This window comes from Zosterops lateralis, assembly GCF_965231275.1.
Source record: "Zosterops lateralis genome assembly, chromosome: 8".
In the NCBI taxonomy this organism is placed as follows: domain Eukaryota; kingdom Metazoa; phylum Chordata; class Aves; order Passeriformes; family Zosteropidae; genus Zosterops; species Zosterops lateralis.
Window position 1 is genome coordinate 5591897 of NC_139768.1, and position 14421 is coordinate 5606317.

At 43.0% G+C, this 14421-nt stretch overlaps 1 protein-coding gene across 6 annotated transcripts in view; it reads left to right on the plus strand.

Annotated features, from left to right (window-relative positions):
- Window positions 1–3689: 3689 nt before the first annotated feature.
- The window catches only part of KCNMA1 (potassium calcium-activated channel subfamily M alpha 1), a 412932-nt gene continuing 402200 nt past the window's right edge, over window positions 3690–14421 (plus strand). For all 6 annotated transcript variants that reach the window (XM_083866064.1, XM_083866060.1, XM_083866061.1 and 3 more), the window contains exon 1: window positions 3690–4905. In XM_083866064.1, the coding sequence (XP_083722190.1) occupies window positions 4609–4905 (297 nt within the window). In that variant the 5' untranslated portion in view covers window positions 3690–4608. The remainder of the gene's footprint in view (window positions 4906–14421) is intronic.

The window sequence follows — 14421 nt, forward strand, 5'->3', positions numbered from 1 at the left end:
TTTCCTTGTTTTTAAATCATGGTTTCTCTTAATGGAATGTGTGGAAAGTTTCCTCATATTAACAAAATAAAAAACCCCACTGTGATTTGCACTTGACTCATATAGGTACAGTTATGCAACTTCATTTAGCTTGTTGTGTTAATTGCACTCAAATAATTTGTTATTGATAATGTGTAATTGGGCAAGTTGTATTATGATTAAATGCAATAGCTTGTTCTTCCTCACATATTTAATTGCTAAAATCAAGAATGCCAAGGGGTTTGGATAATTGATGAACAGAGTTGGGGGTTTTAATTGCAAAGATCTAGGATTGATGAATATTTTAAATACTTCTGTGATACTGTACACAGAATATCCACAAGAGGGAACTGTTTTACATAAAGAGGAGTAATTTCCTTGCTGCTAAAACACTGCTTTCTGGAACCAAATCCTCCAGAATTACATTGAGTAGGCACGATTTTGTCCTGGACTATGCTACGTGGTAAGAACAGGAAAAACACCGGTCAGCACAGCGTTTGTCATGTTCTGTAAATAGTATTGTTAACCAAGTAAATGTTGAGCTCTTGTGTTGAAATATTAAATAGACAACTAATCTCAGAACTAATCCATCGAAGTTTTCTGTTTGTTTGGAATAGATCTCTCCAGGATGCGGAGCTTGAAAACCTTGTTTAGTCTGAAGACAACATGAAATGGAGTTGTTGCCTCAGTAAATGAAGCATACAGCCCCAGGGGGCTTTCTCAAACTCTGCTTTATGGAGCCTGCACTGGAAAGCAGGTCTTTCTTTATTCATAAAGGAGTAAGCACAAATGGGACTTAATGGAAGGGATATTCATTTAAGGATCATTTTTACCTCTGTCTATGAACAGGTGAACAAAATACTAAGTCACCTACTTTGCTTTGTCTTTTGTAGATATTTCCTAGTAAGGAAACTTTCAACTGGTAAGGTCAGTCATCTCACCAATTGGTATCAATATTGACTTTTCAGTGTGAGTTTCATGGTAAATATTTGTAGAACTGAGCCATATTTATGTAAATAAAACTTTTGTTTATACAGATAAAACAGAAGGTTTTCTCCTGGATATATAGTGTGAAATTTATAGACTAGAACTCCTAATATATGCATTGGTTGATTTATGAACAGTTTTTGAGCATCAGAACTTAAAAGCAGCCTTTTACAAGTGATCACAATAAATCTCCTGCCCCTGTCCAAATCTGCATGTAAACTTTGTGTGGACATGTTTGAATCAACTATTTGAGCATATAGACCATATTTTGTGGTGCACTTGCTTTGCTTTAGGACCACCTTTGGTACATGTAGGTACAGTATTATGGGGATAATATTTGAAAAGTGCCTAATGACCTTGTTCACATCTGGAGTGCTCTTGAAACCAGTGTCTGCACTGCACAGCTGCAAATAAATGAATAAATACTTTTAAACTTGTACCTGCTGAACGTATAAAGCAAGAAAATGTATTTTTGGACTGCAGCCTCTCTGTCAAATCTTCTGGGCCCTCTCAAACAGCAGCAAAAGAGGATGCATGTCACAGCCATGGCTTCAGACACTTGGTTCTTGTTACCTGCCAGACCAGAATATGGAAGAAATTCCAGCATGCAAAAGCCTTCCCTGGGAAGGGAATATGCTGTGTAGCTGCTCTTCGTTGTCCCTGTCCTTCAAGGTGCACAGGGCTCGTAGCTCCTATTAGCTGTAAGAGTGTCTGTAAGTACCTGGCACTTCTGAAGATCAGACATCAAGTGCCTGTGTTACGATGCTCCTGCCCTTGTTCCACTCCTGGTGTTTGCTGATGGATAAAGGGATCCCTAGGTATGTGTGCAGCTGTGAGAAGGGTGTTCCTCAAACACCAGCACAGGAATGCAGAGCAAGTGACCATGAGGAGCAGGTTCTGAGCCCAGGAGCCAAAGTTGTGTGATCCTCTCATGGCAACACTTTGCAGTCCAGGTGGGTTTCTAGCTGTGGGGAGGGTTGGTAATGAAAAGAGATGGGAGGAGGCAGCAGCTGTGGCAGTGCAGTCTGGGCTTGCATGTGGCAGCTGTGACATGCAGTTTCTTTTCAATCTGACTAGTTTTCTGCGTCTAGAAATCCTCAACTAAATTCCATTATGAGTCTCCTGGGGATGGCCTGCTTCAGGTCTGCTATGTAACTGACTGGTTTTCTCTGGGAAAAAGTAATGTAGCATTTTTCTTACCTGTATTATACACTTCCATATCATTATCTACTGCCTTCTCTATTCAGAGGCCCCTATTAAACCCTTCTTGAAAAAGGAAGCCTTGTGTTGAAGGAACAGACTGGAGGAGCAGACTGGAAAGAGATGTCATGACAAACTCACAGAGTCAGACAAATAGTGTTGTTACTGCATGACAAAGTGGGGGTGAGAGGGTTAGAGAGCCCCATAAAAACCTCTGTGAACTCACAAAACCTCATTATCTTCACTTAAGTAGAAAACAAAAACAAACAAGCCCCTGGCAGGTGCAGAAACAGAAATTACTACTAGTAAAGGTTAAGAGATGACTATTTCATAATGGTGGTTCTCTGCTGGTATAGCAACTAGATAAGATGGGGGAATGTCACGCACACAAAGGCTGCTGTATTTTACCCTTGGAAAGATGTCAAGAGGATCTGCATAATACTTTGTACGGACAACCCAGGGAGCAGACCCTGCGCCAAACGGAGATTTTGATTTATATGCAAATGAATACACATATAGACATTTTATGTCTCTGCTCTTCAACGCGGATCCAAAAAAAAAAAGTAGGAGATGACTATCCAGATTTTCTTGCTGGCTAGCTTCCCCTTTCACCCCCATCCTCCCCAAGCGCGTCGTGTTAAATCGTTATTTATATTCCCAAGGATTAAATTCAGGAACGTTCTTGTGATGCGCGGCAATTCACGGTGCGTTCACGGCGCTTCCCCGTGTCAATTAAACACAAGCCACGAACGCCTTCAGCGGAAAAAATAATAAAAAAAAAAATTAAAAAAAAAACAAAACCCCACGCCACGGTCCCCGATGTTTATTTCACGCTCCCTTAGCGCGTTTCCATGCCAGCTCCCCCCCCTTCCAGCGCCGTGCGCATCCCCGGGCACCTGCTGCTGCAGCTCAACCTCCTCCTGCCAGCCCCGAGCGCGCCCCGCTCCCTCCCCTCCCCTCCTTCCATCCCTTCCTCCCTCCACCGCTGCCCCCGGGCCCGCCGTGCCGGAGGGGTCGCGGTGCCGCTCTGGGCGGGGAGGGATGCGGGATGCGGGCGGCGGGGCCGTGCGGGGGCCGTGACTGCGCCCTGCGTTGGCCGCTGCGTCATGACATCCTCCGAACCGGCCCCGCGCACGGCCGGCGCTGCTGGGGAGGGGAGGGGAGGGGGGAAAAGCCGCTACCGCCGCCGCCTCTTTGCCCCCGCCCCAGCGCGGCTGCGGAGAGCCATGGACGCGCCAGGCCCGGCGCGACTTGTTGGACCGGCAGCTCCCCGGCGCGGCCGGGCACCGCCTCGCCGCCACCTGTGAAGCGTCTTTTCCTCGCCACACAGCTCCCCCCTCTCCCTCCTCCCTCCCCACCCACCGCTGCCGCCTCGCTGTCCGTCCTCCGGAGCGGGACCGAGCGGCCCATGGGGCGCGGGGAGCCCGCCTGAGGCGGCGGCCCCTTCACCCTCAGCGGCACCCCCGGCCCGGCCCGGCCCGGCCTGAGGGGCCTGGGACGCGCCCCCGGAGCGGCCGCGGCGGATCAGAGGGAGGGGCGGGAGCCGGCGGCGTGTGGGAGCAACAGCCTGAGCGACAGCCGGGCCCCGGAGGGAGCTCCCCGAGGATGGGCGAGGAGGCGGCGGCGGCAGCGCACGCACAGATGGGCCAGCGGAGGATGAATTAGGAGCCACAGGAGGAGGCGCCTGCCGGCACCGAGCGGGGAAGAAAGAAGAGAGGAAGGGGCTGGACTTGGAAGAGGAGGAGGAGGAGGAGGAGGAGGGTGCGCGGGGGGGAGGGTGGGTGACTGAGTGTCGCTAATAACAAGTTAAAGACTAATAACAATAATAACAGACCACCTCCGGGAGGACCCGCGGCGGAGGCGGAGTGAGGGATCCCCGCTGGGACCGGCGGGGTCGCGGCGCTGGGGATCCGGAGAGACGCTCAGAGGCATCACTCGGTGGTGGTGGTGGTGGTGGATGATTTTTTTTTTTTTTTTTTTTTTGGGGTGGGCGGGGTAGGTAGGGGCTGTGTATGCGGGAGAAGGAACGGGGTGGGAATCTGACGAGGAGACTACATTTTTATTCTTATTGTTATTTTTAATTTTTTAAGAAAAAAAAAACCAACAACATTTTCGCCGTGCAAAAAAAAGAGGACGCTCGGAATTCACCGGCCTGAGAATTAATTGTGCGGGCGCTTTTCTCCACCTGCTCTTATTTTTTTTTTTTTCCCGATTTTTTTTTTTTAATTATTATTTTGACCGGGGGCTTTTTTTTTATTATTTTTATTTTTATCACTCTCTCCTTCCCCCGCTGAGCAGCGGCAGCAGCAGCAGCAGCAATATGGCTGGTGATGGGTTTTTTGGGGGGCGCTGGCGGCGGGAGGAGCTCTCGGAAGCCCCTGCGCGCCCGGCTCGCTGTTAGCTATGGCAAATGGCAGCGGCGGCGGCTCCTACCCGGGCGGCATTAGAATGAGTAACAATATCAACGCCAACAATCTCAACACAGACTCGTCCTCCTCCCCCGTCAATGTGCCCAAGATGGATGCGCTCATCATCCCGGTGACCATGGAGGTGCCCTGCGATAGCCGCGGACAGCGCATGTGGTGGGCTTTCCTCGCCTCGTCCATGGTTACTTTCTTTGGGGGACTGTTTATCATCCTGCTCTGGAGGACCCTCAAGTACCTGTGGACTGTCTGCTGCCACTGCGGGGTCAAAAACAAGGTAACTCCCCCTTTTTTCCCCCCCGTCCTTTCCCCCTGCTGCTGCCGGTGATGGTTTTGGTGCGGTGGTGGTGAGGAGGAGGAGGAATAGGAGCCCTGCCCTGTAGACCAGGACACCTGGGCGAGGTGGCGGCGGAGGGGACACCCTGGGGCTGCTGGTGGCACTGTGCTCTTGGCTTGGGCTTGCCATGGGCTGCAGCGTGGGCAGTGGAGGTGCAGGGCTGTGGGTGCGCTCCCCGTTCCCCCTTCTCTGTTCCACCCCACGCAGAGATTCCTTCGTTTTCCTCTGGTGGAGTGAAAGTTACACCTGGTTGTGTGTGCGATGCTCGCCCTGGCAGAGAGGCACAGGCTGGCGTGGTGGGACGGTGCGGATCAGAAGTTTATGTGCACCCTCGGGACCGCAAGTGATGGGGTGGGAGCTGGATCCATATGCTGATCCGCGCTCTCAGTTGCCTTGTGGAATGAGAAACTTCGGTGAAATCGCAAGGGTGAATTTCTCACTCAAGTGAATCTTTATAAAGCTGGTTCCCGTCCCTGAGAACCTTTGACGTTTCTGTTTGTTAAATTAAATGTAGCTGTCTAGAAGTATTCTGTACATTTGTAAGTATTCTCTTAAACCTAAGTGTGAATTCTTTGAGGCAGCCCCTTTGAATTTTGTGTATTACCAGCTGGAAGAAAGCATAGTATGTGAAGTAAGTTCACTTTCTGATTTGAAGGGTCTATTTTCAAACCAAAGCTAGGAACTTGCTCAAGTCCAGACTTTCATTTCTGATTACGAAAAATGAGATAGAAAGTGTTACCACTCCGTATTGTGAAAGAGGATTTTGACAGACCCCAAAATAGACCAGCAACTGGAGTTTCTCCCCTTCCCTTTTCACATTTTTTGAATTACAGATGGAATAATATCTGCTTCAGTTATTCCTGGCACACAGACACCCACAAAAACACACACACACCTTTTAATATATGGTTGCTAGGTTGCTGCTTTGCTTTGACGTACAGTGAGCTGTCTTCCCCTTTCTCCTGTCCCCTCCTCCATAAACACAAAGCACATACACCAGCTCTATGGAGGGCCCAGCATTTAGGGGAGACCAGGAATAAAGTTAAAGCATGAAAAGTTATGGTACTGGTTTGCTGTGTAGTTTGGGTTGCCTAAATGAGCCTCCACATTCCAGTTGGAAGTTACACTATTACAGTGAACTTGGCCTAGCTATGGAAGGAGTGGTTGCTAAAGTTAAGGAATAAAAGCTATTAAATCAGTCTTAAGCATCAGGAATCCTATCAGACAGCACTGCTTTTCTGTAGGCTTTTTTTTTTTTCATTCAAAATCAAACCTGAACTTTCTTAGAGAGGTGTTAGCCAGATATGATGACACAGCTCTAATGAATTTGTGATAAGAAGATACTATTTCCTAGAGCAGTAAAAGGCAGTTTTCAAGGAAGGGTGAGTAGTGAAGACTTAACCTTTGGTTTGTTGTATATTTAGCATTTCTGCCTCCACAGAATGAGACAAAACTGCAAAGGCTATCAGGGATCTTGACGAAAAGGAAAAAGCTGCATGTTACTACCTTGTGTCTCTTCCCTTGAGAGAGTAAAAAGTTGGAGATTTGTACACAGACCTCTTATGCATGGTTTTGTGGTGGGTACTGTTGGTCATTGAGTCATATTGAGATACAGTTAAAGCAGATCATTCATTTTTTAACCAGTATAAAAAGATATGTGCAAATTGTCTTTCAAACCTCTTGGGCTAAATGTGGCAGTTTAGGAACAGGCTTCCTTGAGGAGTTCAAACACTTCCAGTCTGAATAGTTTGATGTACCATGGCTATGGCAGGTTGTAAGATTTCAGTTTATTTCATCTTTGAGACTAAAGTAGTTTCATGAATGTCATTCCCTGGGGCAGGAGGATAAAAGGCTCTGCAGGTAGGGGGAGATATATGTCTCCTTTTAGATCCTATTTGTTACACTTGTAAGGATTTTCAAGACTCTGGCAAAGAAGAACTTTCAAGGGCTGATCCTGCATTCCTTATACAATAAAATGGGGAACTGGAGGGAATTCTGTGTATGCAAGGATGTTAGTTATAACCAGGTATTGCAAAACACTTTTCTAGTATTTAGGGTATAAAGGCTAACTGAGGTAACACCTGGAATTCTCTGAAACTTTGCTGTTACCAAGCACAGACTTTGCTGCTTCATAAGTTGGGAAAAGTTGCCGAGGCTGCTGGTGAGAAATGTGAATGCCTGTGTATGCTGTGTTGACTCTATTGAGCCTGCTACAAAAGCAATTTTAGAAGTAGCTCCTCCTACTGCAGGATTGAAGAAGTTTTCTGCGTGTTAGGAACTTTCCTGTGCTGCCTCTTCTGCTGCTCCACAGGTTGCAGGGGAGTTGGGCTATCCAGCATCATCTCACTATCCATATAAAGAGTGCTCCCAGAGAGAGAGCTAAAAGAAATCTTCCTCATGTCTGCTTTCTGTGACCTCTTATTGAATAATTCACATATATATGTGAATAATTCAGAGTTACTGTGCTAACGCTCATGTCCGTATCTGTTATTGCAAAGAACTGCAAGCATTTTATTTTTTTTCTCCCTGCTGTATTCTAAGCATGACATTGTATTCCATGGATTTTTTTTGATGATTGTTAACTTCACTTTGGGATGTAAAACTTTTTAATGACTACATAGAGGGATTTAGAGTGTGGTTTGTTTGAAGTGTCCCCCTCATTCAATTTAAAGCTGGAATTTAAAACCATAATATAAACACTTTAACACTTTGTGCTATGACATTTCATTAATTGTTTTTTTTCCCTTGGAGATAAGAAAGTCAAGATACTGTAAGTCAAAAATACGAAAACTGCTAACAAATCATCAACACTGTCCCTTAAAATTCTGTATTTAATTTATGTAATTGTATATGAATAGAACATCACTCTTAATCATGTATGAAAAATGAGTGTTAAAGTTTTAGGATTTTCCTGCTCCATATTTGCTTTGTGAGTTGGCATTTAAAAAAAAAACTGCCCAGAAAATGTAAATCTTTACCTTTGTTATCAGTGTTTCATGTAGTGTGTCAGTCATTACCATCAGAGCCTTTGTATTCCTTTTAATATGGCATATAATTTTAGATGCAATTTTTCAAAATTAGCTACAGTCTATTTGCAACCAGCCTTGAAAAATGCTGGTTTTCTTATCAGTGTTTGCATCTACATTTTTAGGGTGCTTAGATACTGCTAAAGATCAGTGACTTGTCTGGTCATTGCTTGTTCTTTTTCCCTTGACCAACTCATTTCTGTTTGTGTATGAAAAGTAGAATGTGAAATTAAACTGCATTGGGTTGGACTCTGGCATTAGTTGTTCTTGTTTGTGGTAACAACAGAAAAATAAAATACACATGGTGATGTAAACATAGGGGCTGAATGCATATTATACAATCCATAGTTCCTTTGATTACATGGATCTGCCTCTGCATTTTCTATGTGCCTGGAGGGCATTTTCTGCTGACATTATCTGGTATCATATTTTGGCTTTGAACAAACTCTAAAACCATGAAGAAGGAGCAGTGGAATGAGAGGGCACAGGTTTGGGGCACAGTCAGCTTCTGGAGCTGGTCAGTGCAGGATCAAATGGAATTTTTTTCCTTTTGAAGAATATGATACCAGACCCTTTATTGCTGCTCCTTGGTTCCCCAGTGAAGGGTACCTCTTACAGACCTTATGTCATCGGGCTCCAGCAGGTAGAATGCATCCTTACTGTGATGCTTTCAGTGTTTGGAAGAACTTTTCCTCCCCACAACCCAGGACTTGTACACATATAAAATGGAATTATGACTATAGGTAGCAGTTGTTAGCCTGAAATTACAAGCCCCAACCTTGGTCTACATATTTTTGAAATGTAGAAAGTTACACAGTGCTAGGTTTGGTCAGTAGAAACCAAGCAACCTTCCCATTTGTTCGGAATAGAAGAAAATCTGGTTTTGCTAGACATACAATATTTTCAGAAGTCATCTTCAGAAAAGTTAAGAATTTCCACCCAGAATTCTAAAGCCTGAGGAAATCTGCAAGTGGAAAAATTTAAGCTGTCCATAAAACAAGCAGCATTCATTCCAAGCTGCCTGTTGTGTGGGCGAGGCTTGTTGGTTTCTGAGCAATACCTGCGTAAACATCCTCTCCAAATAAAGACACAAACTCGAGGCACGATCTGTTGGGAAAACTTGGAGTGTGCGTTGGAAGACGCGTGATGCAGGAGATCCCTTCACTTAAATCTGCCTGTGGCATCATCACCTTGACTCTGTTGAAGATGCCCTGGGCAGCAGCAGCAGCGAATGGTGAACAACTGGAGGCTCAAGGGATTAGCGGGAGCTGTAAAGCGTTTTGCCGCCCGGTCACATGCACAGCCTGGCTCAGCCGTTCCTGTCTCATGGCTGTCAGGTGGTCTGCATGCAATTATTCCCTGAGAGCTTCACCAGACAGGTTGCCAGTTGAGAGGTGGCCGCGGTGGAGAGGTCAAGGTCTGAAAGGGAAGGTGTTTGCAGCCCTTTGCAGATGGTGTTTCTACAAGCAGAGAAGGGCGCTGGTGTGGAGAGGGGTGTGCTGATCTGCAAAGGAAGATACTTCTGGCTCTCTATAAAGGATTTCATCTTTTATAAACACATGCTAAAATAGGCTATGCTGCAAAGAGAATGCATAGACAAGGATTTAACCCGTAAACCAAACATTCTCACCAAAAATGTTATTTTGGTACTGTATCATACCTCTTTTCAAGGCTTTGCAACACATACATTTAAGATGAATGTCTGCACTCGAAAAGAGCTCGAACATCTCACATTTGCAAATCTGAAAGTGGTGGTTGAAAACCATTGGATTTCACCTTTTTTTCCAGTTTAGCTCAATAGAAGAAATGCCTGTAATAGCAAACAAAAAGCTTTTAAGTAACACTGATCCATGTACTCAGTTTTGATACATTGGAATTTCTGAATGTAGAATGAGGGCAGTTTACACCCCCAGAGACAGAAACACTGAACATTTAGAGAGCACTAGCCCTAAGTATAATCTCTGCAGGGACAGGATCTAATGATTATAATTAAAACCAGCAATGAAGGTAGTTGTATGTCCTGTATTATGGTAAGAAAGTGGATTGTGAATCTTAGTCACTGAGTGTCCTTCCTGGGACAAATCCTGAAAAGAAGCTGTAATCTCTAGTCAGGCACAACACAGAGCAGCAGTCAAATGTTCCTTCTGAGCCTGGCTCTGCTGTTCTGTGGAATCCAACTCAGAGTGACAAAAGTTTATATAAATTTCAGGGCTGGCTGGTGATAATTCCTCAGCAGGGTCAGGCTGTAGTTCAGCAGCAGCAAGGCATCCTGTAGTGTGAAGTTGGGAGGGCAGCAGTCGCTGGGGAGGTGTAAACATGAAAATAACACTAGATGAAATTGGGTGATAGGGTATCCCTGTGGTTCTGCTGAACATACCTAGTCACATTGCATGCAACTGTGTATTTTACATGTATGAAAATTACTAAAGTCTGAGGATGGCACAGTGAATACAGCTTGTGGAGGTTTTCTAAGGGAAAGATTGCTGGAACATTATGTGTGGGTGTTAATGGTTAAAAAATATTTTTCTCCCCCACATATGATTTTAGTGGCAAAAGGAAAGGCACTACACTTTTAAAAGCTGTGTTTTTGTAATGAGTTTATATGCTGCTACATGGCTGAAGGTTTAGAATGATAGGACAGCTTGAGCTGGGAGGGAGCTGTAAGGATCATTGAGTCCAGCTCTCTGCTCCTTGCAGGAATACAATGCCTGACTGGGAAGTGAGCGCAAAACTCCGTTAGATCACAAGACTACACTGGCATTTATGCGAAATTTCACGGGGCTAAATACACCAGTTCCAAATTAGACCTCCTGGTTTGCCAGTGTGGGCACTTTGTCTGGGACACACAGGTCACCTTGGGTGACAGTGGAGGGTGGAAAAGCAGCAGAGTCTGAGTAAATGAGAAGGAGGGATACCAATCTTCCACGCCTGTCAGAGACATATTGGTCAGGAAGGGCCCATTTTGAATCCTGAATGGTATTTATAGCCTGAGAATACATTGGCTTTGCATCTTTGAGAGGAACACTTCATTTCCATATATAGTATACATGGTTCTGTTTAATGAATGTGCTGCTGCTGAAATGTGTTGAGTTCCTTTGCTTTGAGATGATATATTGCATGTATTTCTCTGTTTGAGAGTTACAGAAACGAGAGATTTATCCAAGGTCTGTTGAAATAGAGGGAAGCAGTCCTAATAACTTCAATGGCTTTGGACTCAGGCCTAGATGTTCACAGTGTCCTAGATGAATCGGATTTTTTTAAAAAAATATTCTGATGTTAACATTTTAAGCTTTTAAAAGCTTTTTTTTTTTTTTTTTTTCTTTTACTGTTGCAAGTACTGTAGCAAGTTGTATTTGCTTGGTTTGTGGCCATTGTGTCTGAGATTTCAACATTAGAAACATAGTATTTAAAAGTCACACAGGGTATGTTTTCATTCCGGTCTAGAATTCTACCTTCTGCCAGGCTCCCCTTGGAAATCAAAACTTGAGTGCTTGAATGGCTGATAATATCCTATAAGGACATCTCTCTGCAGGCTGATGTGCAATGGTAAATATTGGCTCTTTTTTTAGAACTGCAGTAAGTGCACATTTAGTGGAACTGGCAGAGGTCCCTTGCCCCATGGATCCCCTGCAGAACAGACACATGTGCAGCTGCAGCCCTGAGTCCTGGAAACCTTTTTGCATGGCCTGAGCTTCACTACCTAAGTTCAGTATCAGTTAAGTAACATAGAGGGGAGAAAATCCCCCAAATTCATCATCACCAGGACACAAAAATGGGGAGGAGTACTGTAACCTCATCAACAATTGCAGCATCACACAACAGCTGGATAGTTTATCACTGTAACTGTTAAATACAGGTTTACCACGTTGCTTTTTTATTGCTCTTTAGATAATAAATTTACAATACAGTTTTGCTTCCCCTCTGTCCAAGCAAATGATGACTAAATATTTTGGCACGCTTGGTTATATTTCATTCATTTTTCACAGTATCTTTTACATTTTCATCTAATGGCTTAGCTCTTTTTTTAAAAAAACTAAAAAGGTGACTCACTTTTAATATGCTATTACTACTGTTGTTAATAATAGTGAGATAAACTTTAGCATTACTGGTGTTGGATTAATTTTCTATTTTAAGTATAGGGAAAACATTGATACTGATATGTCTAAAAAAACTCACCCTGTTTGAAAACGGTGACTTTAATATTGCAAAAAACAAAGAGAAATGCATTAGAATGACTCTTTTTTTAGGCATCTTGTAAGTTTTCTACTATAAACTCTGTTTCAACTCATTTTAGTTGTGATTATGCGCAGATATTCTGCGGGACAGAAATTACTTGCAATGGGATAGTTCCCTCTGTGACCTGTAGTGGCCATAGTTGGTGTAGGGCACTTCAGGTGCTTTAGATGTGGTGAATCATTTGGCTGGAAGTGATTTGACATCACTTTTTTTTTGAAAGTGAGTTTGCAGATCAACAGGCAGAAGGTTTGTGATGTTCTTACATTTTCTAGGTTATCATACTAAAGTTATTGTTTCATAAAGAAGCTGACAGATTCCACTTGGGTTTTGAAGACTGAAGGAAAAAAATCTCTTTATTCCTTTTAGTCACAAGAACAGCTTAGGTAGGAGAAAATATTGCAGAGTCTGTCTATATGTAGTGGAAACCTTTTTCCCTGTGGGGGATTTTTTTTTAATGCTTTGATTTTGCACTTTTGATAGATTGGTTTTGTTATATGGGAAATTTTTCCAGCATTTGGTGTTAGTTTTCTTCTACTATATATATACAATACACTTATCCCTAAAGGCTTCTTATTTCTTCAGGATCAGAAACAGGGGACTACTGGCTTTATGTTTGCATTATTTTCATATCACTTAAGACTCTGAGCTATAAGCTTTCTTCTTTTCTTCACCCTTTGTGGTGAAAAGAAAAATGGGTCTGGTTTAAGGCCATACAGAATTTTACCTGACTAAATGCTGCTTTTCCTCCTTTGACAACTGCCTTAGATGTGTAACTTCTGGTGTCTTTTTGTGATCCAGAGGAGCTGAATTCCTCGTACAGATCTCTTGTTCCTGAAAGAAAACAACGCTAAAAACTTCACAGTTTTGATATTTGCGAAAAGAATTTTGGTTGCTTTGCTGGAATGTCCCTAGAATATAATAAAATTTTAATTTATAGAAGTGGAAAATGCTGTCCAACATGTGGAACTTTGACTCTGCCTATATGATGTAAGTGATAGTTTTCATGTTAACTTGGATGATATGTATAATAGGAAGACTGTGATATCTTTGTGTTGCCAACTGAATGATTATGTGTGATTTTGGGAATGAAAGAAAAAAGCATTTGCTTTTTCTTATTTCCAATTCGTGGCATTATGTTTGTTATAACTTATGCATAATTTTTAAAGAGAACTTACACAGCAGTTATTTAGGTTAATGTGTGGAACTTGCACAAATCATTTGCACAAATAGCTGTTTAGACATCAAAATTTCTATTTCAGATCTCAACATGGTCTTAATCTGAATTGATTTCAGTCAGTTTCACTTCATTTCAGAAAGAGGTACTGTTGTTCTTGAAAAATTTTTCTTTATTTATATGTTCGTTCATGAACGTAACAGCTAAAATCCATGTATTTATTTTTTAAAATTTGATGTTGACCTTACATATCATATTCTGGACTTGAGCTGGGTTTACTTAATCCCCTGGCTTCTCTTTATGCATAGGGGAAGGTAGTCAAGTGTTTATAAAAGTTATGCACTGGTTTAAAGCTCCATAAAGCAATACTGTCTCTTGCATTAACAGCTAATAGTCTTACTAATAGTCTTAATCCTAATTTTCTTTTAGCTAAGAGGTTGACACATACCCAGTAATAAAAAGATATATTTTTTTTGAGCTGATTGCTCTTGGAAATAACTGTAATAAAAATTAAGTTAAAAATAATTTTTCATTCTCCCATTTTGAAAATGTTATCATTTCTGTGGTTAGAGTTGCTTTAATAAACCTTTATACAAACTTTTGTCTTTATTGGCTGTCCATGCAATTCTTTGTCTTTGGGTTTTGTGTTCTTTAAACTTTTGGTTTTACTTTTTCAAACAATAAAGCAGAGACAGAATGTCGTAGGCTCATCTGTTTGCTTTTTATACACAAAGAAATACGATAAGCACTTATGAAGATTTCTGCCTGCAGCAGCTGAAGGGTACTGCAGAAGGAACTCCAGACTTGCATCAGGTGCAGCAAGAAAGTAAACTTGCTGAGTTATTAATTGTTAAAATCCTTCATTAATGCTCAGCCAGGGTGTTGCTGAGTCTCGTTGAGAGGAGGATCACATCCTAGAGTTGATTTCAGGAGTGTGGGTGGGTGTGGTGGAGGTGACTGGGTGAGGGACAGAACTCCAGACTATCATCCAGCATTTACCTGTCCTGCTCCTGAGTGCTC